The 27709-nt window shown below is 42.4% G+C and overlaps 1 protein-coding gene across 1 annotated transcript in view; it reads left to right on the top strand.

The window, feature by feature from the left end:
* LOC126251399 (collagen alpha-1(III) chain-like) overlaps positions 1-27709 on the top strand; it is a 409906-nt gene that overhangs the window by 82394 nt on the left and 299803 nt on the right. The window contains exons 5-6 of the mRNA XM_049951802.1: positions 11737-11786; positions 19773-19883. Of these exons, the coding sequence (XP_049807759.1) occupies positions 11737-11786; positions 19773-19883 (161 nt within the window). The remainder of the gene's footprint in view (positions 1-11736; positions 11787-19772; positions 19884-27709) is intronic.

Raw genomic sequence — 27709 nt, 5'->3', positions numbered from 1 at the left:
GAGAGAGAGAGAGAGAGAGAGAGAGAGAGTATTTCCTGTATTTTACGAGGCTTAAAGTCACAAAATACAAAACTGAACTCAGTCTCTATGGCGTCATGGTTCCGTGGTGAAGGTAAATAATATACAAGCTGGTCTAATTTATCTAATTATTATTTTCTGTACATCAACTGCCTACGTTGCATAACAGTTTTTGACAGTAAAGTGTAAAAAATTGAGTTTTTTGCTGTAATGTTTAATCAGTCTGATTGGTTGCCTTGGTTGTTGGCCTATTAGACCATTGTTAAGTAACAATTCCGTCGATAAAGACAGCAGTGCACAAGATTTAAAACTGAAAAGTATACTGTTACCAGCTGTGCATAATATTTGGACATCATGCAAGGTAGGAACTCCCATATCGAAAGCTCGTAATTCATGCTATGTTCCAAACATGATAGTATAAATTAGTGGCTTCTAATTACTATTTGGTTATACATCTGCATTGAGAAAAATATTACCTTTTGATGTTGGGGGAGTTGTTTCAGTACAAATACTACAGGGTCTCTAAATTCTGATACAAAGATCATGTCGTCAGAAGATTATTGTTGTTTGTCTTCTTACATTATGAAAAGGGGGTGAGGGAGACCACTGTTTGAAGACACAACAGCATTGGCCTTGAGTTTACACAATGAGTGATAATAAACCAGTTGAAAGTGAATATCTTCTGTATTAACCCTACCAATACGAAAGCATTGTTCATTAATGTGTCCTACCAAGGGAGGTGGGGGTGGGAGACGGGGTGGGGGATAGGGGAAACTTCATGCCAACAACAAAAAAATCAAAACAAGTGAATGTGTGATGTCTGTCCTTTCGGACACGTCCAAAAGAACAGATACCACACCTTCAGATAACTGATTCGTCTAGATGGGCAATGGATCCACCTTTTTCAATGTGGATGCACAAGTGCGTTCGATCTGCTGTCGGAGTCCCAGAGTAGCTACTATGTGAGAAATGGACAAGGACAGCGGACAGGTAGCGCTGCGTGGGAATGTGGGTCGGCCGCCAGGCGTGCCCAGACAGTCCGCACAGCTGCGCTAACACTGTGTCCCGGATGGTGCAGTGGTTAACGCACATGCTGAATAAATAGGAGATCCCGGTTTTGAATCTTTATCCGCTACATGTTTTCACTCGTCACTGCTGATTCTATATAATGTCCCAATGCAGCTGACGCTAGAAACATAAATATTTTTTCATAATTTTAAAATGGAAAATACATGACTAGATTACAATATTTTCAAACTGTGTATGTGACTTACTTACCCTGCCCCTCACCCCTGATATTGCGAGGGTTAAGGAAATAAGGTTGAGAGATTGTAGTACAGAGAAAATGTGGAATTTGAGTGAAGGGGAGAAGATATAAAATGTACATCAATACAAAGCGTAAATGACCGCAAAATTATAGTACAAGTTTGTACTCTGTGAAGACGAATATGTATCATTTGAGATGGGTTAAGTGTATATGTAGCAGTAAAGGAAACAAAAGAAAAATTCGGAGTAGGTATTAAAGTCCATGGAGAAGAAATAAAAACTTTAAGGTTCGCCGATGACATTGTAATTCTGTCAGAGACAGCAAAGGACTTGGAAGAGGAGTTGAACGGAATGGACAGTGTCTTGAAAGGAGGATATAAGATGAACATCAACAAAAGCAAAACGAGGATAATGGAATGTAGTCGAGTTAACTCGGGTGATGCTGAGGGAATTAGATTAGGAAATGAGACACTTAAAGTAATAAAGGAGTTTTGCTATTTGGGGAGCAAAATAACTGATGATGGTCGAAGTAGAGAGGATATAAAATGTAGACTGGCAATGACAAGGAAAGCGTTTCTGAAGAAGAGGAAATTGTTAACATCGAGTATAGATTTAAGTGTGAGGAAGTCGTTTCTGAAAGTATTTGTATGGAGTGTAGTCGTGTATGGAAGTGAAACATGGACGATAAATAGTTTGGACAAGAATAGAGTAGAAGCTTTCGAAATGTGGTGCTACAGAAGAATGCTGAAGTTAAGGGGGGTAGATCACGTAACTAATGAGGAGGTATTGAATAGGATTGGGGATAAGAAAAGTTTGTGGCACAACTTGACTAGAAGAAGGGATCGGTTGGTAGAACATGTTCTGTTGCATCAAGGGATCACCAATTTAGTACTGGAGGGCAGCGTGGAGGGTAAAAATCGTAGAGGGAGACCAAGAGATGAATACACTAAGCAGATTCAGAAGGATGTAGGCTGCCGTACCTACTGGGAGATGAAGGAGGTTGCACAAGATAGAGTAGCAGGGAGAGCTGCATCAAACCAGTCTCAGGACTGAAGACCACAACAACAACAACAAGTCTATGTGTATGTGTGTGTGTGTGTGTGAGAGAGAGAGTGAGTGAGTGAGTGAGTCATCGGTTGATTAGGTCAGGTAAAGCTTGAGAGAAGGCATGTGATCAACTGCAACTGTAGAAGTAGATGGAGTTTGGAGGCGAGAATGAAAACTTTATTACCATCCCTCGAACTAATCACTACTAATTTTCGAGGGGCATGTATCACTTGTGCTTAGAATTTTTCTTAATACGTCTGGTATTTCCTGGCATAGAAGAAAAGATACTGGTAAATCAAGGTGTTCGCCTTTAGTACATCGTTTCTTAGGTTTTCTATTTAAGTGAGAGATTTCTCTGAATGTTTCTAAGGGCTTCTTTTAGACCTGTTTGCAGAATTTTTATAGACACTCCTTAAATTTTCCGAGATTCCGAAAGCCGTTTAAACAAGTTTACAGGTTTCCTGGAACAGGAAACCGTTGAAGGAAATTCATAAGGAATCATATTACTTGTTTCGATATCTTTTAATGCACCAAGTTTCAGGCATCACGTTGTAAACACATACATTAGAAATCAGGCATTTAGGTCTGTCATTAGTATTTATGGAAATAAAAGCAAACCCATGTTACAGAAACGTTTCGTTATATTTCGTCTTTTTTGCTGAGAAGGCGCAATGTTGAAGTTTTATCTATCTGCACACACGTCTTATACATCGACGGTCCCGGTACTGCACAATCTGTGGCTACAACGCTCTCTCCTGTCTTTTCTTCGAGAAATTTAACCTCGTATCTGTTACTAAGAATCTACTGTTGACTACGTTGGGATCGAAACAATTCGAGCCGACACTTCGTCACCATTTACTCGATAGTTTCTCACTCTGCCCTCCGAATCGTGGTAGGTACACAGGATTGCGTTATCATCGTGCGGCTTACTTCTTAGCAGATTCATGCCGTGACTGGCTGAGCAGCTTGCTAGTTCACCGAACAATGCGTATCACCAGCTGTTACTAACAGTTTCTGCACTATCTCAAAACAGCTAGTCGGTAGGCCCAATTCTTGGAGCCTGATGGGGGGGGGGGGGGGGGTCCCAACACCCCACCACTTAAACGTTAGCACAGTTATGGAAATAGTTTTTTCTTCCTTATCTTTGAGTGACCCCAAAAAGCATTCATTTCTGGAAGACCTGCCATCGATCCGTTTCCTGTTTTGAGTTAATCAACGGAGAGAAGTAAGTGAGTTGTAGTGGGGATGGTTGTAGAAGCCTGGGGATCTCATAAGCGAGATTTTACAGCAGGTATGACGTCTAGGAGAAAATTTATCGGACTGGCAGAAAAACACACTGCGCTTACTTTGAATGGTAAAAGGGATTGGACAAAAATAAGGAACATGTATGCAAATTGTAGCCAATCCTGCAGGTTGTGCCGTTGTATTCGACTACGAACGGCACCCGTGCAATGTCCGTATCGACGTTGCAAGTGTCGGTCGCGGTCGGATCAGTTTTGTGTCTAATAGTGAGTGCATTCGAACGTGGTCCAATTGTTTGTGCTCCTGTGGTGGGTGCTTCCGTAGTGTGTGCCCAATGTTTTGACTCGAAGCACTCTCTCTCTTTTTTTCACTTACTTTGCCCGTAATACTTGCTTATCGTATGTCGGTTACCGATTTACGTGTTTACAATTTTACACCCTCTTCTGGCCTGGATGCTAGAGTAGCCCTTGGGTCTGAGGTCGGGTGGATGTTAACCTATTCTACGAAACCTCTTCAGGCGTCTAATCCTCTGGTTGAGATACAGGGAAAGAGGTGCTTACAACCCGATAGTAATGGAGACGTGTTCTCTGCTGCTAAAAGGAGATTCTCTTTGCTATGTAAGATTCCATTGTGGATTTCTGCATCTCTTGTAAGTCACGCACGTCACATAATAGAAAAAAGGATTGCCCTAAAAGGCCTACTATCACCACACTGTAGTCCATAGCATATTGTGCCTTAAATATAATGGGACTTCATCATTTCATATACACTGAACAGCCAAAGAATCTGGTATCGCATAGGGCCCCCGCAAGCACGCAGAACTGCCGCAACACGACGTGGCATGGACTCGAATAATGTCTGAAGTAGTGCTGGAGGGAACTGTCACCATTAGTTCTGCAGGGCTGTCCATAAATAAGTAAGAGTACGAGGGAGTGGAGATCTCTTCTGAAGATCACTTGCAAGGCATCAGAGATATGCTAAATAATGTTCGTGTCTGGGGGGTCTGTTGGTTAGCGGAAGTGTTTAAACTCAGATGAGTGTACCTGGAGCCACTCTGTAGCAGTTCTGGACGTGTGGGGTGTCGCATTGTCCTGGTGGAATTGCCCAAGTCTGTCGGAACGCAAAATGGACATGAATGGATGCAGGTGATTAGATAGGCTGCTTACAAACATGTCACGGTTCAGATTCCTATCTAGACGTCCCATATCACTGCAACTGCACACGTCACACTCCTTGAACAGTACCTTGCTGATAAGCAGGGTCCATAGGTTCATGAGGTTGTCTTCATACCCTTATACGTCCATGTTGTTGTTGTTGTGGTCTTCAGTCCTGAGACTGGTTTGATGCAGCTCTCCATGCAACTCTATCCTGTGCAAGTTTCTTCATCTCCCAGTACATACGGCAGCCTACATCCTTCTGAATCTGCTTAGTGTATTGATCTCTTGGTCTCCCTCTACGATTTTTACCCCCCACACCGCTCTCCAGTGCTAAATTTGTGATCCCTTGATGCCTCAAATCATGTCAAACGATCCCTTCTTCTAGTCAAGTTGTGCCACATACTTCTCCCCAATCCTATTCAATACCTCCTCATTAGTTACGTGATCTACCCACCTTATCTTCAGCATTCTTCTCTAGCACCACACTTCAAAAGCTTCTATTCTCTTCTTGTCCAAACTGGTTATCGTCCATGTTTCACTTCCATACATGGCTACACTCCATACAAATACTTTCGGAAACGACTTCCTGACACTTAAATCTATACTCCATGTCAACAAATTTCTCTTCTTCAGAAACGATTTCCTTGCCATTACCAGTCTACATTTTATATCCTCTCTACTTCGACCATCATCAGTTATTTTGCTCCCTAAATAGCAAAACTCCTTTACTACTTTAAGTGTCTCATTTCCTAATCTAATCCCCTCAGCATCAGCCGATTTAATTTGACTACATTCCATTATCCTCGTTTTGCTTTTGTTGATGTTCATCTTATATCCTCCTTTCAAGACACTGTCCATTCCGTTCAACTGCTCTTCCAAGTCCTTTGCTGTCTCTGACAGAATTACAATGTCATCGGCGAACCTCAAAGTTTTTACTTCTTCTCCATGAATTTTAATACCTACTCCGAATTTTTCTTTTGTTTCCTTTACTGCTTGCTCAATATACAGATTGAATAACATCGGGGAGATGCTACAACCCTGTCTCACTCCTTTCCCAACCACTGCTTCCCTTTCATGCCCCTCGACTCTTATAACTGCCATCTGGTTTCTGTACAAATTGTAAATAGCCTTTCGCTCCCTGTATTTTACCCCTGCCACCTTCAGAATTTGAAAGAGAGTATTCCAGTTAACGTTGTCAAAAGCTTTCTCTAAGTCTACAAATGCTAGAAACGTAGGTTTGCCTTTTCTTAATCTTTCTTCTAAGATAAGTCGTAAGGTTGGTATTGCCTCACGTGTTCCAACATTTCTACGGAATCCAAACTGATCTTCCCCGAGGTCCGCTTCTACCAGTTTTTCCATTCGTCTGTAAAGAATTCGCGTTAGTATTTTGCAGCTGTGACTTATTAAACTGATAGTTCGGTAATTTTCACATCTGGCAACACCTGTTTTCTTTGGGATTGGAATTATTATATTCTTCTTGAAGTCTGTTGGTATTTCGCCTGTCTCATACATCTTGCTCACCAGATGGTGGAGTTTTGTCATGACTGGCTCTCCCAAGGCCATCAGTAGTTCTAATGGAATGTTGTCTAATCCTGGGGCCTTGTTTCGACTCAGGTCTTTCAGTGCTCTGTCAAACTCTTCACGCAGTATCTTATCTCCCATTTCATCTTCATCTACATCCTCTCCCATTTCCATAATATTGTCCTCAAGTACATCGCCCTTGTATAAACACTCTATATACTCATTCCATCTTTCTGCCTTTCCTTCTTTGCTTAGAACTGGGTTGCCATCTGAGCTCTTGATATTCATACAAGTGGTTCTCTTCTCTCCAAAGGTCTCTTTAATTTTCCTGTAGGCAGTATCTACCTTACCCCTAGTGAGACAAGCCTCTACATCCTTACATTTGTCCTCTAGCCATCCCTGCTCAGCCATTTTGCACTCTCTGTCGATCTCATTTTTGAGACGTTTGTATTCCTTTTTGCCTGCTTCATTTACTGCATTTTTTATTTTCTCCTTTCATCAATTAAATTCAATATTTCTTCTGTTACCCAAGGATTTCTATTAGCCCTCGTCTTTTTACCTACTTGATCCTCTGCTGCCTTCACTACTTCATACCTCAGAGCTACCCATTCTTCTTCTACTGTATTTCTTTCCCCCATTCCTGTCAATTGTTCCCTTATGCTCTCCCTGAAACTCTCTACAACCTCTGGTTGTTTCAGTTTATCTAGGTCCCATCTCCTTAAATTCCCAACTTTTTGCAGTTTCTTCAGTTTCAATCTGCATTTCATAACCAATAGATTGTGGTCAGAATCCACATCTGCCCCTGGATTGTCTTACAATTTAAAACCTGGTTCCTAAATCTCTGTCTTACCATTATATAATCTATCTGATACCTTTTAGTATCTCCAGGATTCTTCCAGGTATACAACCTTCTTTTATGATTCTTGAACCAAGTGTTAGCTATGATTAAGTTATGCTCTGTGCAAAATTCTACAAGGCGGCTTTCTCTTTCATTTCTTCCCCCCAATCCATATTCACCTACTATACGTCCATCCACTCGATAAAATTTGAAACGAGACTTTTCCGAGCACGCAACATGTTTCCAGTCATTAACACTCAAGTGTCGGTGTTGACGGGCCCTGGGGGGGAATGTAGCTTTGTGTCGTGCAGTCATCAAGAGTACACGACTGGCCTTCGGCTCTGGAAGCCCATATCGATGTTTCGTTGAATGGTTCGCACCCTGACACTTTTTGATGGCCGGCATTGAAATCTGCAGCTATTTCCGGTAGGGTTGCATTTATGTCTCGCAGAAGGATTGGTTCCGTTCTTGCAGGATCTTTTTTCGACGGCAGCTATGTCGGAGATTTGATCTTTCACCCGATTCCTTGTATTCACGGTACACTCGTGAAATGCTCGTACGGAAAAATCCCCACCATCGCTACCTCGGAGATGCTGTCTCCCATCGCTCGTGCGCCGACTATAACACCACGTTCAAATTCGCTTAAATCTTGATAACCTGCCATTGGAGCAGCAGTATCCGATCTAACAACTGTGCCAGACGCTTGTTGTCTTATATACGAAATGTTGACCGCAGCGCCGTATTCTGCCTGTTTACATATCTCTGTATCTGAATACGGATGCCTATATCAGTGTCTTTGGCGCTTCAGTAAATTAAAAAAAAAAAATGGTTCAAATGGCTCTGAGCACTATGGGACTCAACTGCTGTGGTCATCAGTCCCCTAGAACTTAGAACTACTTAAACCTAACTAACCTAAGGACATCACACACATCCATGCCCGAGGCAGGATTCGAACCTGCGACCGTAGCAGTCGCACGGTTCCGGACTGCGCGCCTAGAACCGCGAGACCACCGCGGCCGGCTCAGTAAATTTCATTTTTTTGTATTGGATTGCATACGCTTAAGCCAGTTAATCAAATTATTATAAGTAGTAGCTATTAATATTGGAGCAAGTCTTATCCAGTCGCCTTACTTCCAATGACTTTTTAATTTTTATCTCACGAATCATTTGCCGTGTCAATTTCGTTGGAGGCAGAGATGGAGTTCCTGCTGTTACCTTTCTCACGTGGTGTCAGTGACAGCTATACAGATCGACAGTCACATTCGTGGCTTCGCCAACTCTTAACCAGTCCGTCTGTCACCTTCCAATCCAACATAGACCTCAGCCTAAGCTATAGGTCTGTGGCCACAAGCAGGTTGTTTTGCTTTCACATTCGTTGGCTTCGCTAAATCGTAACCAAACTGCCACATATCAGCCTAACATAGACCTCGTCTGATTGTGAGCATAACAGCTTGAAATTAGTAAATTCAAAATAAACTGTCTTATAAAATGACTTATCGCAGTTTTTCCAACTGTTCAACAGATATTGAAACTAACTCCAGGTAACACGTGTGCTACGTTGTACAATTTGTTAGTGTGCTTGTGTGCTACCAGAAAAAAGCCGCCTATTCGTGCAAGAGACTCTCGCTCCTCAGAGATTAAACTATTTTCGCGGAAGTGTGTCTCCGGGAAAACTTCCGAACTCCGCTTTTCTGGGCGTCTCTCGTTCTACGGGCTGTGCCCGCATGGCCCCTTCAGCTACACAACAGGAAAATACTTTATGTTTGGTGAACATTAATTAAGAAAAATTTGGATTCAAGTTCTTGCGCCTAGTTAGGCACCCTTCACAATTCAAAATTGTTGCTGCTGAGTCGTAATTAAATGTTCTATTTTATGGAGGTATACAGTCCCGATCCGAAACCGATGATTTTTCTTTTCTCTACACAAAAGAAAACAGCCTGCAACAGCATACTTCCGTGATCCAGGCAGGGGATCCGCACCAATCTGTGAGTCAGGCGGCTTGCTATGACGTAATCACATATGCCGTTACCATTGTTCCGTACAATTTTCCTGGGTTTTGTTTCCACACTTATTTATTGCGTATTCGCTACACAATCGCATTAATGCAATTTCATCTTTCAGTTTCAATATATATGTTGTTGATGGAAATTTAAGCCGACCGGAGTGGCCGAGCGGTTCTAGGAGCTACAGTCTGGAACCGCACGACCGCTACGGTCGCAGGTTAGAATCCTGCCTCGTGCATGGATGTGTGTGATGTCCTTAGGTTGGTTAAGTTTAAGTAGTTCTAAGTTCTAGGGGAATGATGACCTCAGAAGTTAAGTCCCATAGGCTCTGAGCCGTTTGAACCATTTGTAAATTTAATGAAGTACACATTCTGCGTGAATGAGGCTTTTGAGAAGAGAAACTAAGAGGTGTCTCGTATGAGAAGGTGTAAAGGAATTAGACAGAAATTAGGTCTTAAAATCATGCATGAACGGATCAAGGATTATGGAAATAAATGGTGAAATTATTTCACAAAAAGAATCGAAATGGAACGCCTAAAACAATAATTAGCTATCGAACGATAGGGAGAAGAACGATAAGCAGAGATCAAACAGAAACTAACGTCAGACAACAGGAGCACTGAAGAAGAGGTCGTACCTGGTAAGTGCCTAACACAGAGTATGGAAAGAGGAAAGAGAAGGAGAAATTATTAAATTAGTTACTATAAACTATAAAACTGAAAGGAAAAACTGTTGAATCAAGTGGAAAGTTTACTGAACTAGGCCAAGCACCATGATTCCACGTCTATTTGCATTGTGCAAATCTCAGTGTATCATTATTGTATGATGTTAGTACTACTGACTCACAGGCCTAGTGTCTTTTTCAGTGTTTAATGCATTAGATTTATGTTGTTCTTTGTGCTCTGTGGCGCTTTTCAGTTAGGAAACTTTTCTGCCTGTTCGCATAATATGACCATACATGCTAGGTGGTTACAATTTAAGTGCAGCTATTCATGGAAGTCCAGCGTTGGCGGTAATCTTCGTATTGAAGGGAAATTTAGTGGATATGGTGATGAGCTAATGCGAAAACGGATTTACGCTGTTAACAAAAATCCTATTTTGGCTCTGGGTGTAAATCTAGCGCTGTGCCCGTTTGTATCATGGTATGACATCCACGCTGTCGTTTGACAAGCCATAGCGTGGGCGAACAGTATGGTTGCCTAAAAGTGAGACGGTGCGCTGTTAGTGCAACTGTTGTATATGAACGTCAGCAATTAAGTGCTTCATTCAGACAGTATCGCCGACTCAGAGTCTGAGGAGACATCTGACTCATTAAATGGTGTAAAGAACATGGTAATGAAATTCGAAAACACGGGTGAACTTGGTGTACCACGTGGAAGAGGATCCGCCCTGTGCCGGTAAAAGCTACTGAGGAGGTTGCTGTTGCGCGGCTGACCCTGTCTAGGTGGCCCGGGTAGTGCTAGAGCACGTGCAGTGTCGCGACAATTAGCAGTCCCATTGTCAGTAGTACGGGAAGCTTTGCAGTCTATTGTACACTGTCATCTGTGCTTCACCCAGTGTGCAGCAACTGATACCTCACGATACGCAGCAACGTTCTGAATTTTCTCTTAGGTTTCTGGCACGAGTAGAGATTGACGACTTGTGGCCGGGCTTTATTCTGTGGATTGGCAAGTCACATTTTACACTACAGGGTGCAGTGAATACACAGGACACCTGTTGTGGACGAAGAGCCATTGTTTTCCCCGTTGTGACTGTGTGGTTTGGATTCTCATTCCGGTCTTCTTTGCAGAGAATACGCCCAGCGGACCCGCCAGGTGTACTGTGGCGTCTGCACGTTATCAAGGCCTCACTGTACACCACGTGATTCCTGCTGTGGAAGAGCGCAGTTGTGTGGTGACCACTGTTTTCATGCAACACAGGGCAACACCTCACGTCACACGCCCAGTGAGAGATCTCCTTAATGCAACCTTCCAAGAATGTCTTACCTCCACAAGTTTTCCAGATGCACAGCCTGCAAGATCACTTGATCTGAATCCATGCCACTTTTGGCTCTGAGAACACTTAACAGAACGTGTTTACCAGGGTCGCGTTCGCTCCCTACCTGACATACAGGAACACGTTGATCAGGTTCCAGCAGAACTCCTGCGAGTAACTGTTGATCATACCGTTTTACGGATGCAGCATCTTGTAGATGTCTCCTGTGCTCACATTGAACAAATTGTGTTACCGACGTCTTATAACAAAATCAATATTACCTAATTCTCAGCTATTTGGCATGTTCTGCCCACGTCCCGTTAGAAATCCATTACGTATGGAAACATTTCTGTTCGTCTTCCTTGCATTCGCAACCTCAGATTTGCACCTGGTGGCCAAAAATTGGAACTAACTTTTTCTAGCTTAAATCGATTCCGCATTAATGCTTTAGCATATCTACCAAGTTTGGTTGCCATACCATAATTGCAGCCCACACTGGATCACTGCATTTTAATTATAACCACCTAGTATAAAAATGTGATTCGGACAGGGAGCGTCTCTATATCAATGTACACAGTGCATGTAACCCACCAAATACTTTTCATTATTCTTGTACTCTGCGTAGACGTATTAAGTGACACTGCACCAAACAACCTTCTCTGTGTTTCAGGCTTCCCGTTATCGGGACCAAAGGGCGAGAAGGGGGACCCTGGCTCTCCGGTAAGTAAAATGATTTTTATAGGTTTTGTACAGCTGTTCAACAGCAACAGTAGTATAGCTACTTTGCCTCTACACACGATTTTAAAATGTAAACTCCAAAACGAGTTACTTTAGAAAACTCGTGGAGAAATACTTGAATGATAAGAACGCACATAAGGAAAATTAATGCAGTGACGATAGAGAACGTGTGAACACGCACCTGCTCCTTTTCTCCCGCGCTAACCGGTGGTCTCTACTGCTGGTCGTTATGGCAGTCAGCTGGCAACGCATCGCCCGCTGGCCAATAGAGGTAGTTCATAGTCAACGAAACGTCATCAATATGGGCTTTCGGACCCACTCTTGAACTCTTGATTGCACGCAAGCATCAGCATCGACATTGAACTGTTGATGACTGGAAACATGTTGCCTGGTCGGAGGAGTCTCGTTTTAAATTGTATCGAGCGAATGGACGTTTACGGGTATGGGGGCAAGCTCATGAATCCACGGACCCTGCATATCAGCAGGGGAATGTTCAAGCCGTTGAAGGCTCTGTAATGGTGTGGGGAGTGTCCAGTTGACATATGGGACCCTTGATACGTCTAGATACGACCCTGACAGTGACACACTTTCAAGCACCCTGACTGATCACCTACATCCATTCACGTACACTGTACATTCCGACAGGCAATTCCAGCAGGACAACGCGATACCCCACGCGTCCAGAATTGCTACAGAGTGCCTCCAGAAACACACTCTTCTGAGTTGAAACACCTCCGCTGGCCACCAGTCTCCCGAGACATTAACATTATTGAGCATATCTGGGATGCCTTGCAACGTGCTGTTCAGACGAGATCTCCACCCCCTCGTACTCTTACGGATTTGATGGACAGATTTGCAAGTTTCATGATGTCAGTTCTCTCCAGCACTACTTCAGACATTAATCGAGTTCATGTCACGTCGTGTTGCGGCAGTTCTGCGTGCTCGCGGGGGCGCTACACGATATTGAGAATGTGTGACAGTCTCTTTGGCTCTTCAATAGCGATCTAGGGAGTAAGAAATCAAACGATACGTTATTACTCTGTAATGAGCCGCCGGAAACCGGGTGTGCATTGCAGCAAAATACTCGAAAAATAGCCCTTGACAAATTTTGCAATTTTTTCGCTGGAGTTCTGATTCAGCCTGTGTACATGCATAAAGGCTTTTTCGTTAGAATGACAAAGCATCGTATATATATTACATGTACCCTATGCTGAGGCGAGGGTATAGGTCAGATTTTATTTTAAAGCATGCTTTGGCGATTAGAAGGGTACGTTTTTTATAACCCGTGTTTGTAATTCGGTTTTAAAGTTTTCAGCTCTCTTTTTCCTGACAATCTTGCCGTAATCAGAAAAAAAAGAAAAAATACTAGATTCGACAGAAAAAAAAACATAATCACTTTCAATCGTAAAATTTTTGCGTTACCACTTGTGCTCGATCATCTGCAGCCCTCGTCACCAGCATATCACATTCTAGGGGTAGGTTGCCGGCCCCGGCCTCTTCTCTGTGCTGTGCAAGCCGCAGAGTTGGGGCGTGGGGGTTAGTGGGTCCTTGATCGACATTTTCTGGGTGCAGAAGTCACTGTGTCCACTGTACAGGACGCTGTACACATCTCTTCTGCCCGCAACAGTATAGCGGTGGTTCTGTGGGGCGGCGGGTAGGGAAAATATGTTGCTGGTATATAAATATTTGTAGAATGTAGAAACACTTCCCGGCCGATGCTCCATATGTGGGGCGGCGGGTAGGGAAAATATGTTGCTGTTATATAAATATTTGTAGAATGTAGAAACACTTCCTGGCCGATTAACCATATGTGGGGCGGCGGGTAGGGAAAATATGTTGCTGTTATATAAATATTTGTAGAATGTTGAAACACTTCCCGGCCGATTATCCATATGTGGGGCGGCAGGTGGAATAATGTTGTTTATATAAATGTTTGTAGAATGTAGAAACACTGCATTTCCTATTATTTTTGCTGTTGTTTGCCGTTCTCAACACTGGCTCTCTAACTACAATATTGGCTACCAGAAAGTGATTAACAAAACGTGAAGCCTGTAGTTAGAATTCCTAGTGCCCACTTCATCTGAGAATACACTTATAGTTACAGCTTATAGCTCTGAGGAATTAGGAGATTGTCTGGGATTTATAATCAAAAACGGTCGTAAAAAAAAAACGTTCTGTATTCAGAAAGTCACAGATGAAAACAAAAGAATCCACACAATCTAACTAACAGAGCAGTTCAGAGTCTAATGCGCTGATGCCACTATAACTGTCCAAGTAAAATATTTAAATGAATGCTCGCCATAATTTGATGATTAGGTTCATCAAACGCCACGCTAAATAATGGTAGAATGTTTGTCCCGCGGCGGCACGTGAAAATACGACAATACGCAAACTGAAAATCGATAATTAAAGTCATCCCAGAATTAACACTTCACTCGAAAATGATTTCATGGTTACGCGTATTCCGAGTAACTTAATACGGCATCCGAGGCTGTTTGTAGCAATGATACCGAAGCGACGCGACTCCCGACACAGATGGCGTGCTATTCAGCGTCTGGAGAGAACCGGGGCCTTTCTTCCTCGCGCAGCGTTCTTATATATAAAGCCGCGGTGCGGACGGCTAAGGGAACGCCTGATCAAATCGGCTCTCCCGACTAGCCGCTGGGCTAGTAATGCACCACATTAAGTTATTGAATAAATCATAGCTTCTTTTGCTGATGGCCGATGAAGCTCTCAATTTAAATGTGTATTCAACACACAGGTAAGTAATCATAATAAAAGTTTGACGTGGCTAAGTTAAATATTTTGGGCGAGAGAATTAATTTAATTACACTGCACGCAGTAGACGAGCTCTGAACTTGCCCTTTGGAGATACGCTATCGCTATAGTTTTATAGGTATTCAAATGAAACTTCTCACATCCTTATGGTGATAGCGGATCTCCATTCTACTTAAATATAAACATTCTAGCCTTATTTATTAGCCTACGTAATCTATCTTGCTTCCTTAAGTTTTAAGACGAAAACCAGAAAATCATGAATTTCCACTAAAATCTTAATTTGTGAAATCCAAAGTACTGTTTTTATTAAATAATTATGAAAAATGAATCTAATTATAAAATTTTAATTCTCTAGCTCTTTTCTGTTGCGCCAATGATTTTTACAGAAAAACGTCCAAATTTCGAAAATGGCTAAAGTTATCGAACTGATATTCAACACACATTAATTTAGGATTACTCCTGACATGCTAGAAATGTTTTAGGTTATTTGCTTGATTTTTAAAGCATTGCGCAATATTTATGAAGTCAGAGCTAGTTACAGCAGACTGGCTGGCACACAATGGAAAGACATGTGAATTTACTACAGCGTGAGTAGGCTGCTTCCCTACAGTTCGTGTGCTCAATCTGAAATAATGGCATGCTGTCGCAATTAAAAGTGCACTACTGGCCATTAAAATTGCTACACCACGAAGATGACGTGCTACAGACGCGAAATTTAACCGACACGAAGAAGAAGTTGTGATATGCAAATGATTAGCTTTTCAGAGCATTCACACAAGGTTGGCGCTGGTGGCGACACCTACAACGTACTGACATGAGGAAAGTTCCCAACCGATTTCTCATAGACAAACAGCAATTGACCGGCGTTGCCTGGTGAAACGTTGTTTTGATGCCTCGAGTAAAGAGGAGAAATGCGTACCATCACGCTTCCGACTTTGATAAAGGTAGGATTGTAGCCTATCGCGATGGCGGTTTATCGTATCGCGACATTGCTGCTCGCGCTGGTCGAGATCAAATGACTGTTAGCAGAATATGGAAATATGGAATGAGTGGGTTCAGGAGGGTAATACGGAACGCCGTGCTGGATCCCAACGGCCTCGTATCACTAGCAGTCGAGATGACAGGCATCTTATCCGCATGGCTGTAACGATCCCTGAGTCAACAGATGGGGACGTTTGCAAGACAACAACCATCTGCATGAACAGTTCGACGACGTTTGCAGCACCATGGACTATCAGCACGGAGACCATGGCTGCGGTTACCCTTGACGCTGCATCACAGACAGGAGCGCCTGCGATGGTGTACTCCTCGATGAACCTGGGTGCACGAATGGCAAAACGTCATTTTTTCGGATGAATCCAGGTTCTGTTTACAGCGTCATGATCGTTGCATCCGTGTTTATTGACATCGCGGTGAACGCACGTTGGAAGCGTGTATTCGTCGTCGCCATACTGGCGTATCATCCAGCGTGATGGTATGTGCTGCCATTGGTTACACGTCTCGGTCACCTCTTGTTCGCATTGACGGTACTTTGAACAGTGGACGTTACATTTCAGATGTGTTACAACCCGTGGCTCTACCCTTCATTCGATCCCTGCGAAACGCTACATTTCAGCAGGATAATGGACGTCCGCATGTTGCAGGTCCTGTACGGGCCTTTCTGGATACAGAAAATGTTCGACTGCTGCCCTGGCCAGCACATTCTACACATCTCTCACCAATTGAAAACGTCTGGTCAATGATGGCCGAGCAACTGGCAAGTCATAATACACCAGTCACTACTCTTGATGAACTGTGGTATCGTGTTGAAGCTGCATGGGCAGCTGTACCTGTGCACGCCATCCAAGCTCTGTTTGACTCAATGCCCAGGCGTATCACGGCCGTTATCACGACCAGAGGTGGTTGTTCTGGGTACTGATTTCTCAGGATCTATACACCCAAATTGCGAGGAATTGTAATCACATGTCAGTTCTAGTATAATATATTTGTCCAATGAATACCCGTTTATCATCTGCATATCTTCTTGGTGTAGCAATTATAATGGCCAGCAGTGTAACTCCGAGATAGAAGTAAACGCTCGTTATTTTAGCACGGCAGTCAGCTATTATAGTAAACCATTACATTGTTGTTTCAAAGTATATAGCCTATCTACCTCTAAATGTGTGTTCGAGTATGATTTACAAATTTGAAGTAAGTCAGACGAGAATTTTTAGTGACATTCGCCAACGAATTTTGTTAACTAAATTATCGTGCAAAAATCTGAAGTAAATCGGTCAAGAACTCTTCTAAATTTTTATTAACGACGTTTTTCCTATACATATAAAACCTATGACCACCTGAATGTTTATCACAGTATCGTGTAAAAACTTGACGTAAATCAGACAAGAATGATTCGATATTTTTGGAAACAACGTTTTGTTTTTATACGGTAGTAAAATGGTGGAAGATGTTCGAAATTCTGAGAAAAATAGGCGTAAGCTCTAGGGAGAGACGGGTAATACACAATATGTACAAGAGACAAGACCGAATATTAAGATTGGCGACCAAGAACGAAGTGTTCGGATTAAAAAGGGTGTAAGACAGGGATGTAATGTTTTGCTCCTACTGTTCAATTTGTACATCGGAGAAGCAATGATGGAAATAAAAGAAAGGTTCAGGAGTGGAAATAAAATTCAGGGTGAAAGCATATCTGTCAGTGATACGATTCGCTGATGGCATTACTATCCTGAATGAAAGTGAAGAAGAATTACGTGATCTTTCGAGTGGAATGAACAATCTAATGAGTACAGAATATGGATTAAGAGTAAATTGAAGAAAGACGAAAGTAATGAGAAGTATCAGAAATGAGAACAGTGAGAAACATGACATCAGGATTTATTGATACGATGTAGATGAAGTCAAGCAATTCTGCTACCTAGGCAGTAAAATAACGAATGACGGGCGGAGTAATGAGGACATCAAGAGCAGACTAGCAATGGCAAAAAGGGCGTTCCTGGCTAAGAGAAGTCTACTAGTATCAATCATAGGCCTTAATTTGAGGAAGAAATTTCTAAGAATGTACGTCTGGAGTATAACTTTGTATGGTACTGAAACACGGACTGGGGAAAACGGTAACAGAAGAGAATCGAAGCATTTGAGATGTGGTGGTGCAGACGAATGTTGAAAATTAGGTGGACTGGTAAGGTAAGGAATGAGGAGATTCTGCGAAGAATCGGAGACGAAACTAATATGTGGAAGACACTGGTTAGGAGACGGGGGAAGGATGATAGGACGTCTGTTAATACATGAGGGAATGACTTCCGTGGTACTAGAGGGAGCTGTAGAGGGCAAAAACTGTAGAGGAGGACAGAGATTGGAATACGTCAAGCAAATAATTGAGGGCGTAGGTTGCAAGTGCTACTCTGAGGTGAAGAGGTTAGCACAGGAGAGACTTCCGTAGCGGGCCGCGTTAAACCACTCAGAAGACCCCCCCCCCCATCCCAAAAAAAAAAGCTAGTATACATTAGTTAGGTGTGCTCGTTTCTTAGTATTTATTTCGTTCTAAAGCAGTCCATGTAGATTTAAACGTACCTTTGTCCGCAGAACTGGATACGAAAAGGTATTTCGGGAATACTAATTAGAAGGGACATAACGATAGAACAGAATGTTAAGGCAATAGGCAATAGTGACCGTGGAACTAGAGGGAGTCGTATAGGCCAACAATTGTGGAAGGAGACAGAGATTGGCGTATATTCAATAAATATTTGCTTATTACCAAATAGAAAATATTAGCTTATTCCCAAGAATAAGCAAGTTTCACTCGGTTGATATATGAAACGTCTCCCTAGAAAAATTAATGAATTACTGTGCTGGTAAGCCCATTACGTTATTTGATTTTCAAACAGCTGAGCAGAGCTGAATGTACTCAGGCATTTCACTCTTTACTTACTCTGATCAACACTAAACTGACACACAGTATTTTTAGCGCAACGCAGTCTGACTTTCAATAATCCCTACAAAAGAATGGCCCTAACAATAACCTATACCTTTCATGAATCACTTACCTCACAAAAATCTTCGTTACTCGAACTACTGCAATACAGCGAGTGTCAATACTGCCAGCTAAATAAAAGATTCTAGCTACTGAAGGCACTAACTACTGATAGGCAAAGTTAGCAAATGAAAGATTTTGATAGAGAACAAACAATGTATTTATCTTATTAGTGTTCAAAAGTCATAATATATATCAGTTCAAGACATTCAGTCTTACAAATGTACTGTCTCTGGTGGACATCCGCTCTCAAAACTCTGCCATCTCACTCCCCACATCGACCACTGCTGGCGGCTCACCTCCAACTGCGCAACTCTACGCGCTGTTCACATCCAACTGCCCAACACTACAATAGCGAATATTACAACAATGCCAACCAGCCACAGACTGCATACAGCACAGCCAGTGATTTTCATACAGAGCGCTACGTGGCGTTACTAATATAAAAACCTAAACAGCCTACTTACAAATACTCGACAGAAATCAAATCTGCATTTGGATCGGACTTCATTAACTCTTGTGGAGTAAGGTGTGCAGTATACTGCTGCATCCATTTTCAATAAGCTACCACTCGAATTCAAAAATCTTAGCCATAATCCACGTGCTTTCAAATCGAAACTGATGAGTTTCCTCATGGGTCATTCCTTCTGTTCTATTGAGGAGTTTCTTAAAAAATTAAGCTGGTTTCTTGTTGTATTATTGATTGCGTTTAAACAAACTTACAGCTTGACTTTTTTCGGTTCATAAACATTTTAAATTTATCTGTTATTACTTTTATGTTGTAATTTCATGTACCGACACGTTCCATGTCCTTGGAGATTTGCTCCTCAAAGTGGTCCTACGGAACTTGACGTATAAATAAAATAAGTAAAAATACCTCAAGACGTTCGGTGTAACTGATACTCTGAGGTGAAGAAGTTGTTACCCGACCAGACCGGCTACACGACTCATGACAAGCAAAAAAGTGTGTTTCTCGTGCAGAAATTCCGTCCTTTTGTTTTATGCGTATTGTCCAATGCTTTTTGAAACTATACTCTGCATGAAACTAAAGGAAATTGTAAAATTAGTGACGGTGGATGACTGTTGTGTATGTACTGTTCGTGTAGTTTCATTTGGGCCACTAGAGGAGGAGCTGTAATGTTCCGTTTGTCTTGTTCCAGGGTCCTCCTGGAGACAGTGTAGAGGGTCCGCCAGGCCTCCCGGGTCCTCAGGGACCACCTGGACCGCCTGGGGAGCCTCTGGCCATCCATCCAGACGACCCGAAGTACCAGGTGAGTGTTCCCGACGTATACCTCACACATGCTACAAGCGCATAGTGCAAGACAACAAGACGGAGAAACAGTAAGGCGGAATCGACAGGGAATATTCATGGGCTCAGTCTTAGAGACTCTCCACATGTGAAACCAGTTTGTCAGTGACGGTTCATTAGTGGATGGCGATTTCTCACAGTGTCCAGTGGTCCAACGATATGTACATGGAAGAAAATGAAACGCCTACCGCCCCCCTTATGACATTATTTACTGTGTAGCTAGCAGTTTTGGCGCTTCAGTGCCCCATCTTCAGCCCTTGATTGATGCTGAAGGGGTTATCACGAACCATATATACACTGCATTAATGGACAACGTAACTGGTTTACGTAGACTGTCTGTAACCTCAATTAGTTAGCAGTTGATGGTTGGTGGGTTAACATCAGGGCTACAGAGAGTACGTATAAACCAGATATGTTTCCTACTGATGCAGCGTATATATGGTTCGTGATAACCCGTTCAGCATTACCTAAGGCTTGAAGACGGCCCACTGAAGCGCCAAAACTGGTAGCTACACAACAAATAAGTTTGTGAGAAGGGCTGCAGGAATTTCATTTTCTTACAACAGTGAATGGCTGTGGTCCACGAGACCTCCAGCAAAAAGGATGGACGTACAAAACATATAAGTACTTGTGTTTAATTTCAAAGAATATTTCACTTCTGATGTAGTTTAAAATGGGTATTTCCAGCATTGTCAACCCACCATCATAATCATGCTCGTCATCAACTCATCATCACCTGAGTTTGTAGGTCTGTGGTAGTCGAGGCGCTTCTCGCTTATTTGTTACTCTCAGACATTTCCGTACTTTCATGGAGCGTCTACTGGTATTCGTTCTACCGATTAAAACATTTTCCTTCAGCAACGAATGTTAAACTCACCACCGTAACCGAGCTTGTCTGATCATCGGTTTTGCTCTGTTTTGCTGTTGAACATCATACCTAAAGCACTAAGGTGGATACATTGTCTTTCACTTGAAACATATAATTATCATTTTATAAAGTTCCATGTGTGGTTGATCAAGTATTGATGTTTTGTACTGAATATATAGACTATAACAACCTAATGTAAACAACTTGGGGGGATTGTGTAGGGTGTCTCGAAGAATAAATGGGAGGTAGGAACTCGTGTTGAAGCAAAGCGTTGACGCTATGAAGACAAGCACTTGCAGGTAGGCCTCCTCCCAAGTAATGTACCTGAATTTGTCTGCTGACGTCACCGAAGCGCAACTCATGGCCCTGGCCCTGACAGCCTTCAGGAAGTCCTAGGAACGCAGCCACACCTGCCACGTTTAGCATCGCTGACGGACTGCAGGCGTACCGACTCACGCTTGCTGCCGACAGGCTTCATCCCCACAGTTTCAGCTCTCCTTAGTGTGCTGCGCAATAGAATTTGGGGATCACTTCTCGAATCCCCGTAACTGTCTCCCATTGCGACGCCTAGGTTTTAAATTTGACTCCAAGGTACCTACAACCGTCTTCTGCAACGGTGTGAAAGCGTGGCGCTCTGCGACCTCACTTAGGGGCTCTGCACTTAAATAAGCTATAATGCTACAACAGTGTTGTTTACGAAATATTAGTCATGCAGAGTGCACTGGTCGTAATACTTTGATGCAGAACATATATGCCCAGCATCTGACATACAGCCAACCTGCAAATTTTCTATACCAGTCACTTTGGTGACAGACTAACATGTGAAAACTGTTTCCTTCTACACCAAAAGAAAAAACATACATTCTTTGTGATACATACACAATATTGCTTTCTGGAGGTCTAAACTGAAAACAGTTCACAACGAACTACATTTCACAAATCAAACTGTTGTGACTATGCAAGACAGTCAAGTCGCAATGAGAGGAAGCCGAAAGGTACGCGCTTAAACTCACGCAGGCTGGCGTGAGGTCTGAAACAGGATACGTAATGAATGCTATAAAGAAAAGTACGAAAATTTTGTAATACTTAACTTTTAATCCGTAATCGATGTACATCGCTCTTGTACAGATATAATCTCCATTTTTATATACTGGAAATGGCGCGTTGCTAGGTCGTAGCCAATGTAGCTGAAGGCTATGCTAACTATCGTCTCGGCAAATGAGAGGGTAATTGTCAGTAATCCATCTCTGGCAAAGTCGGCTGTACAACTGGGGCGAGTGCCAGGACGTCTCTCTAGACCTGCCGTGTGGTGGCGCTCGGTCTGCTGTCACTGACAGTGGCGACACGCGGGTCCGACGTATACTAACGGACCGCGGCCGATTTAAAGGCTACCACCTAGCAAGTGTGGTGTCTGGCGGTGACACCACACAAACTGTGCTCGCATCAGTCCTGTAAAATGATCGTCAATGGAAAATATCTCCTTCACGGAATCAGACAAATGCATAGCAGCGTTGTTTGACTTGTGAAATTACAGGCCTTGCAGCACTAACCAAATAAAGAGGACAACAGTCGAGGCAATGGATGCATAGGGTTTGGAGTACCTCACAAACATTTTTCAGTAACTTAGAATCACTGCAGTTATGAACCTGAAGACTCTGTTTATGTCCAAGATTGGGCAGAGAAATGGAGTACTTCGCATACATTTTGGTTTGTCTAGAGGAGGATACCGAAACAGGTTTCCCATCGGTTTGATAGATATAATTCATCAAACATGCGCTGGAAGTTCTGGCTGACTGTGGTATGGAGACATTTGCCATTAATGACTGAAGGTAGATGGCACTCTTAAGTCACACACAGAAAAGAGCAATGTATACGAATCGATCGCAGGTTATGCCACACATCTGATAAAATATGGTAAAATACGTGATAAATGATCTGCAGCTACATCTCCCTCCCTGTAGAATGTGTCGTCAGTCTATCATTAACTCATACCTCGCTAAACGCCTGTCAACCGATCACTCCATCTGCTTTCTACCATTCTTTAACGCAGATCCACGTCAATGTAGAGGCAGATGGTTTTCCTTTCCAGGAAAGCGTCGAAGACAGCAACCTGCTTCCATGTATCACTATTACCTCAATAGACAGGCAGTTGAATTTTGTTGAAAAACTATGTAGATACTGTTCTGTGTAGTATTTGGTAGCTAACAACGCATGGCTGTGGTTGGTGGAGAGTGCAGAGCAGTCTGTTGGAAATACTGTCTTTTAGGGCTTGAAACACCTATACAGTCTTCCACAGGGTCAAACACGCGATCCATTCTGTAATTATATACTGTAGTCCTCCAGTTGGTTCAAATGGCTCTGAGCACTAAGGGCTTAACATCTGAGGTCATCAGTCCCCTAGAACTTAGAACTACTTAAACCTAACTAACCTAAGGACATCACATACATGCATGCCTAAGGCAGGTTTGAACCTGCGACAATAGCGGTCGCGCGGTTCCTGACTCAAGCACCTAGAACCGATCGTCCACAGTGGCCGGCTCCAGTTGGTAATATAACGTTCTTTAGCTAAGGACACTTTATAAAAACCTAGAAGTTGATTGCTGATAACTTTTGGGTCAAACCTGGACTTGTGATCCGACATATATAAATTTGTTACTCTTCCACTTGATGATCATGCACTTAAAACATTCTGTTCCCGCCGTCTTATAGCTGTCGACGGAAAATGGTTATTTCGCTGGTTCCCGGTGTCACCATGACAACTTTCTCTCGTATTCCTCTTGCAGTGAGATACTCGTCCACATGTACAAGAATTTTTCCACACCAAGCTGAAGACATTCAGGTACTCTCTCATTTACGCTCAGTTTACCCGCAGTTTGGCGTATTTTCCCTTAATTTATACTTGTTTTCCGTCAATTTTCGTAATTTTATCGATTGTATGTCACTTCTGCCCAAGCGCAGGTGACATCACTATTATAAAAGGAGTCCACTTTGAAACCTTATCCCTGTCGTGGCGTATTATGGATCTGCATCCAAACATCGCACCGGATATAACACGTTTTAGTCCACACTCGAACACTAACTTAGATCCAGTCTTTCTCATGGGAGCCATCCATGTACACACACAAACACAGACAGACAGAAAACAGAGAAAATGCATTGTAGCAGTAGAATATGAGGTTGGAAGTGACTGGATGCATTTCAGTAGAGTGCTATGCTGTACAATCTGACCAGAAAAATAGTGCATTTGCGCAGGAGTTGAGAACTGTACTACATCTACAAGCAATTTTAGAATGTGCCAGGAAGTTGCGGGATCGAATACTGCCACATAATCCAGTCCTATAATGCAAGGAAAAACTGCCTGGACACAAAGGGTATTGATATACTCAATTAATTAGTCAATCAGTCTGATAGAATGAGGAAATATTTCCGAAGGCCGTACAGCTGTGAATTTACCAGGTATCTACTACTTTGTTCAGGACAAAGAAGTGGTTAGTGTGGTACACGACAGACGCTCACTGGGCAGTAAGCTGCCACATTGGAGAGAGAGAGAGAGGGGGGGGGAGGGGGGGCGAAGCGTATGTTTCATGCTGATTTTTGCTGGATAAGGATAGGAGCGAACTGGCTGGAGGAGAAGTGGGGGATTGTTTCTTCCAGCATCCTCTATCTGTGTTATTGTGAGCTAACTCAGTCAGTATCTGCACAGCGGGGCGAGCACATAGAACAGCTGCTTCTACTGACCTGGTCTGGAAGGTGTGTATTTGGGAGCAGATCGTGCAGGTGCTGCAGCCAGAAATAGTCACATGAGGTGCCAATGGAAACACTGTGAACAAAGGATACTGTGCTTGTGGGGGTGGCATGGCTGCCGGACTATCAGAGAAAATGATCTCAGTATCCTCAGACACTGTGGTCTGCCGATTTGGACAGGTTTGTCGAAATTATCCCAAGCAGTGGCATGCAAGAGGACATCAGCAGTTGAGACTTAAAGAGAGAGAGAGAGAGAGAGAGAGAGAGAGAGGAATTTCTCAGGTATCAGTATCAAATGGTAGTCACCACCTAAAGCTTTGTTTGGGGATTAGCATGACTTCTGGTTGTCACGCCACTCGAGTCGGTTGGCATTGGGGCAGCCGACAGCATATACAGAGCCCAAGCAGTTGTAGTGAGGTCTCTTGGGCACTGGTGAGCAGTGCAGCCATGTAAAGCAGCTGGGGCACTAGCGCAGTCAGTGCGAAAATTTTTAATGGTGTGATTCCGTGCAGTGTGTTATGTTGATGTCAGTTTCATTTCAGTATTCCTCGAGCAATCAGAGAAAAAAGCGACCGATTTAATTACGTCTTTTCACTGTATTTTACAGGACCTGCATCTTCCAATACAGCAGAGATTGATCAGCAATAGAGATCCTACCCCTGTGAGTTGAATTTTATAGATAAACAGTTCATCCTTTGCTATGTATTTGAATTTCCTGCCATTAGATCCTTCTTCTCCAGTACAGACTGAGTCCTTTCCTCACCAGTTTACAGATGCGGAGGGTAGGTGGAGGGTGGGGGGTTCCCAGGAGGGAAAGGTGTTCATTAATTTATCGATGTAATTAACTAGTCAATTAATATATTAAAGGTGTGCTTGTATCAGCAAGTTGGAGGGGGGAAGGTTGGAAGTTTCCAGTGTGGTGGGGGACATGCAGGGGGAGGGGGAGGAGGAGGGATAGGGTTGTGGGGTTTCTCAGAAGGACAGATTATTTCCAGGGGGTCATAAAGCAATCACCTGAGATTCATAAATCAATTAACAGAACAATAGTTTAAGGGGAGTAGGGGGCCTACAACAATAAAGTTTGCCCCTGAATCTATGTTTACCCCTGATGTACTCAATCCACGCTGACAAAGTGCCTCACAACATAGCTTGTCTTTCTACTGTCAAGTGTAGTGTCTGCACTGAAGGGATGAATTATGTGTGTAGTGTCTGTTCTTTCAGTCATGTTCGAATCCTAGTCCGGAACAATTTTTCAACTTTCCACATTGATATGAATCAGTGCCCATTCACAGGTACATGTCGTAATTCCCTCGTATCTTGCCACTACAATTGTTTATTAGATGTGGTAGGTGTCGGCTCTTTTCCATAATTATCTGAAATTTCTCCTTTTCAGTGTCGTCTTATAGATTTTTGTAGTCAACACTTGCTAGACATGCACCTCAGTCGTTCTTGAAACATTCTGATGAAATTGCATTTCCATCAAACGTTTCAAAACTGTTTCCTATCTATCATTTTACTCCACAACGTAGTGATGACCTGTCTTTCGCCACTCTGGACATTATCAGGCTTCTATCGGCATTATCGTACTACGTATCTCAGATATGAAACACATGTGTCAAAACGAATAAATACTGTTAAGATCGTTTATATGCACTGCATTTGATTTTAAGACAATTACCATGTCGTATATTTTTGCACTGAATGATGGCACGTGGAAGAAATTCACAAATGAGTAGAACTGATTCCTTTTTACATATGGATTTAACTTAATAATGGCAAAAGAAATGACTCAATGATAAAGTGGTTATTTCAAAATGAAACAGCATACTCAGGAAAATCAGTTCCCTGGAAAAATACTAGCAAGATCCTACAGGTGCGTTAGCCTAGCAACCATCACATACACACAAATAATGGTATCTCAGTTGTAATACCTGTATGAAGTGCGGAGGGCAAATAAATCATCCATAGTCTACGTTATTTAAAGTGTGGTAATATCAGTTTCTAAACGACGTACAAAAACTGTTAGTTATACCTTGAATTATGTCACACGAAGCGGTAAATCCGTTGCACCTAATACACAGTGCCGTCAGTTCTAACCCAGTAGCGGCCGGTTTACTTTACCGTGCTATTCCGTCAATAATCATCTCAATCTTCCGTCCTTCCACCAGAAACACACACATGTGCCATTAGATATTGTTTGCCAACCAAAACCTTGTTGAAGAACAAATACTTTGATAGATCATTAAAAAAAAGACACACATAAATACAATACAGTCACGTTCACAGCAGCAAAATATGAATAAAAAATGTGATTATTAAATACTGGTCATTCAACTCTTGCGTTAATTCTCTTCGATATTCTGACCTTTAGACGGTTTTCGCAGTTGCCTTCGATGGGAGAGTAAGTAACTAAGTAAGAGAATCACGAACATATAAATGACCCATCACTGTTGCACATAATATTGCATTGGTTCTATCTTACATCATTCTGCTATAAAGCAAATGATGAGTCCACTGGATCTGCATTCATTTTAGCTAACCTTACTGGAGGTTTATCAGGTTATTTACTACTGGTTTGACCAATTAAAATGTTGGATTTCTACTTGTAGATGCGAAAGTTCTTTTCAAATGGATCTGGCATCAGAAACCAAGTAGATACGGTCACTCACATAGTTCACAGCTGTTACTATTACCAATTCTAAAAGGTTTACGGATAAACACAAAATCCTGCTGATGTTCGATTGTATTTTACATCAAAAAGAACATTATAATATTTTGTTGAAGTTTTCCACTACATTCAATTGCAGAATGTTTCCATCGTAGGTTAATCAAAATTTTGCATATATGATAAACTAATGCTCAGCAAACTTATACTTACATGGTACTCTTTGTTATTGTTGTACACTTCATTCATTAATCAAATTGCTTTTTACAGTACTATATCTCTTTTATGGGACCCCTACATGTCTTCTACCAGTGCATTTATCACAGAGGGAGTTCATTGGGAGTCTTTCTCTACCCAAACAGTCACGTAAGTTATACAAACCTACATATTTCCTTCCATCCTCATTTCTACTCGTAAAATGGTCCAATCTACTTAGAAACTTGATTCCTTGGATCTGTATTCTATTCTCGTGTTGTCTTCTTGTCACACATGCTTCATTTCCATACGAAAG

This window comes from Schistocerca nitens, chromosome 4 (assembly GCF_023898315.1).
Source record: "Schistocerca nitens isolate TAMUIC-IGC-003100 chromosome 4, iqSchNite1.1, whole genome shotgun sequence".
Lineage (NCBI taxonomy): Eukaryota > Metazoa > Arthropoda > Insecta > Orthoptera > Acrididae > Schistocerca > Schistocerca nitens.
This window is presented reverse-complemented; position numbering and strand designations above follow the sequence as displayed.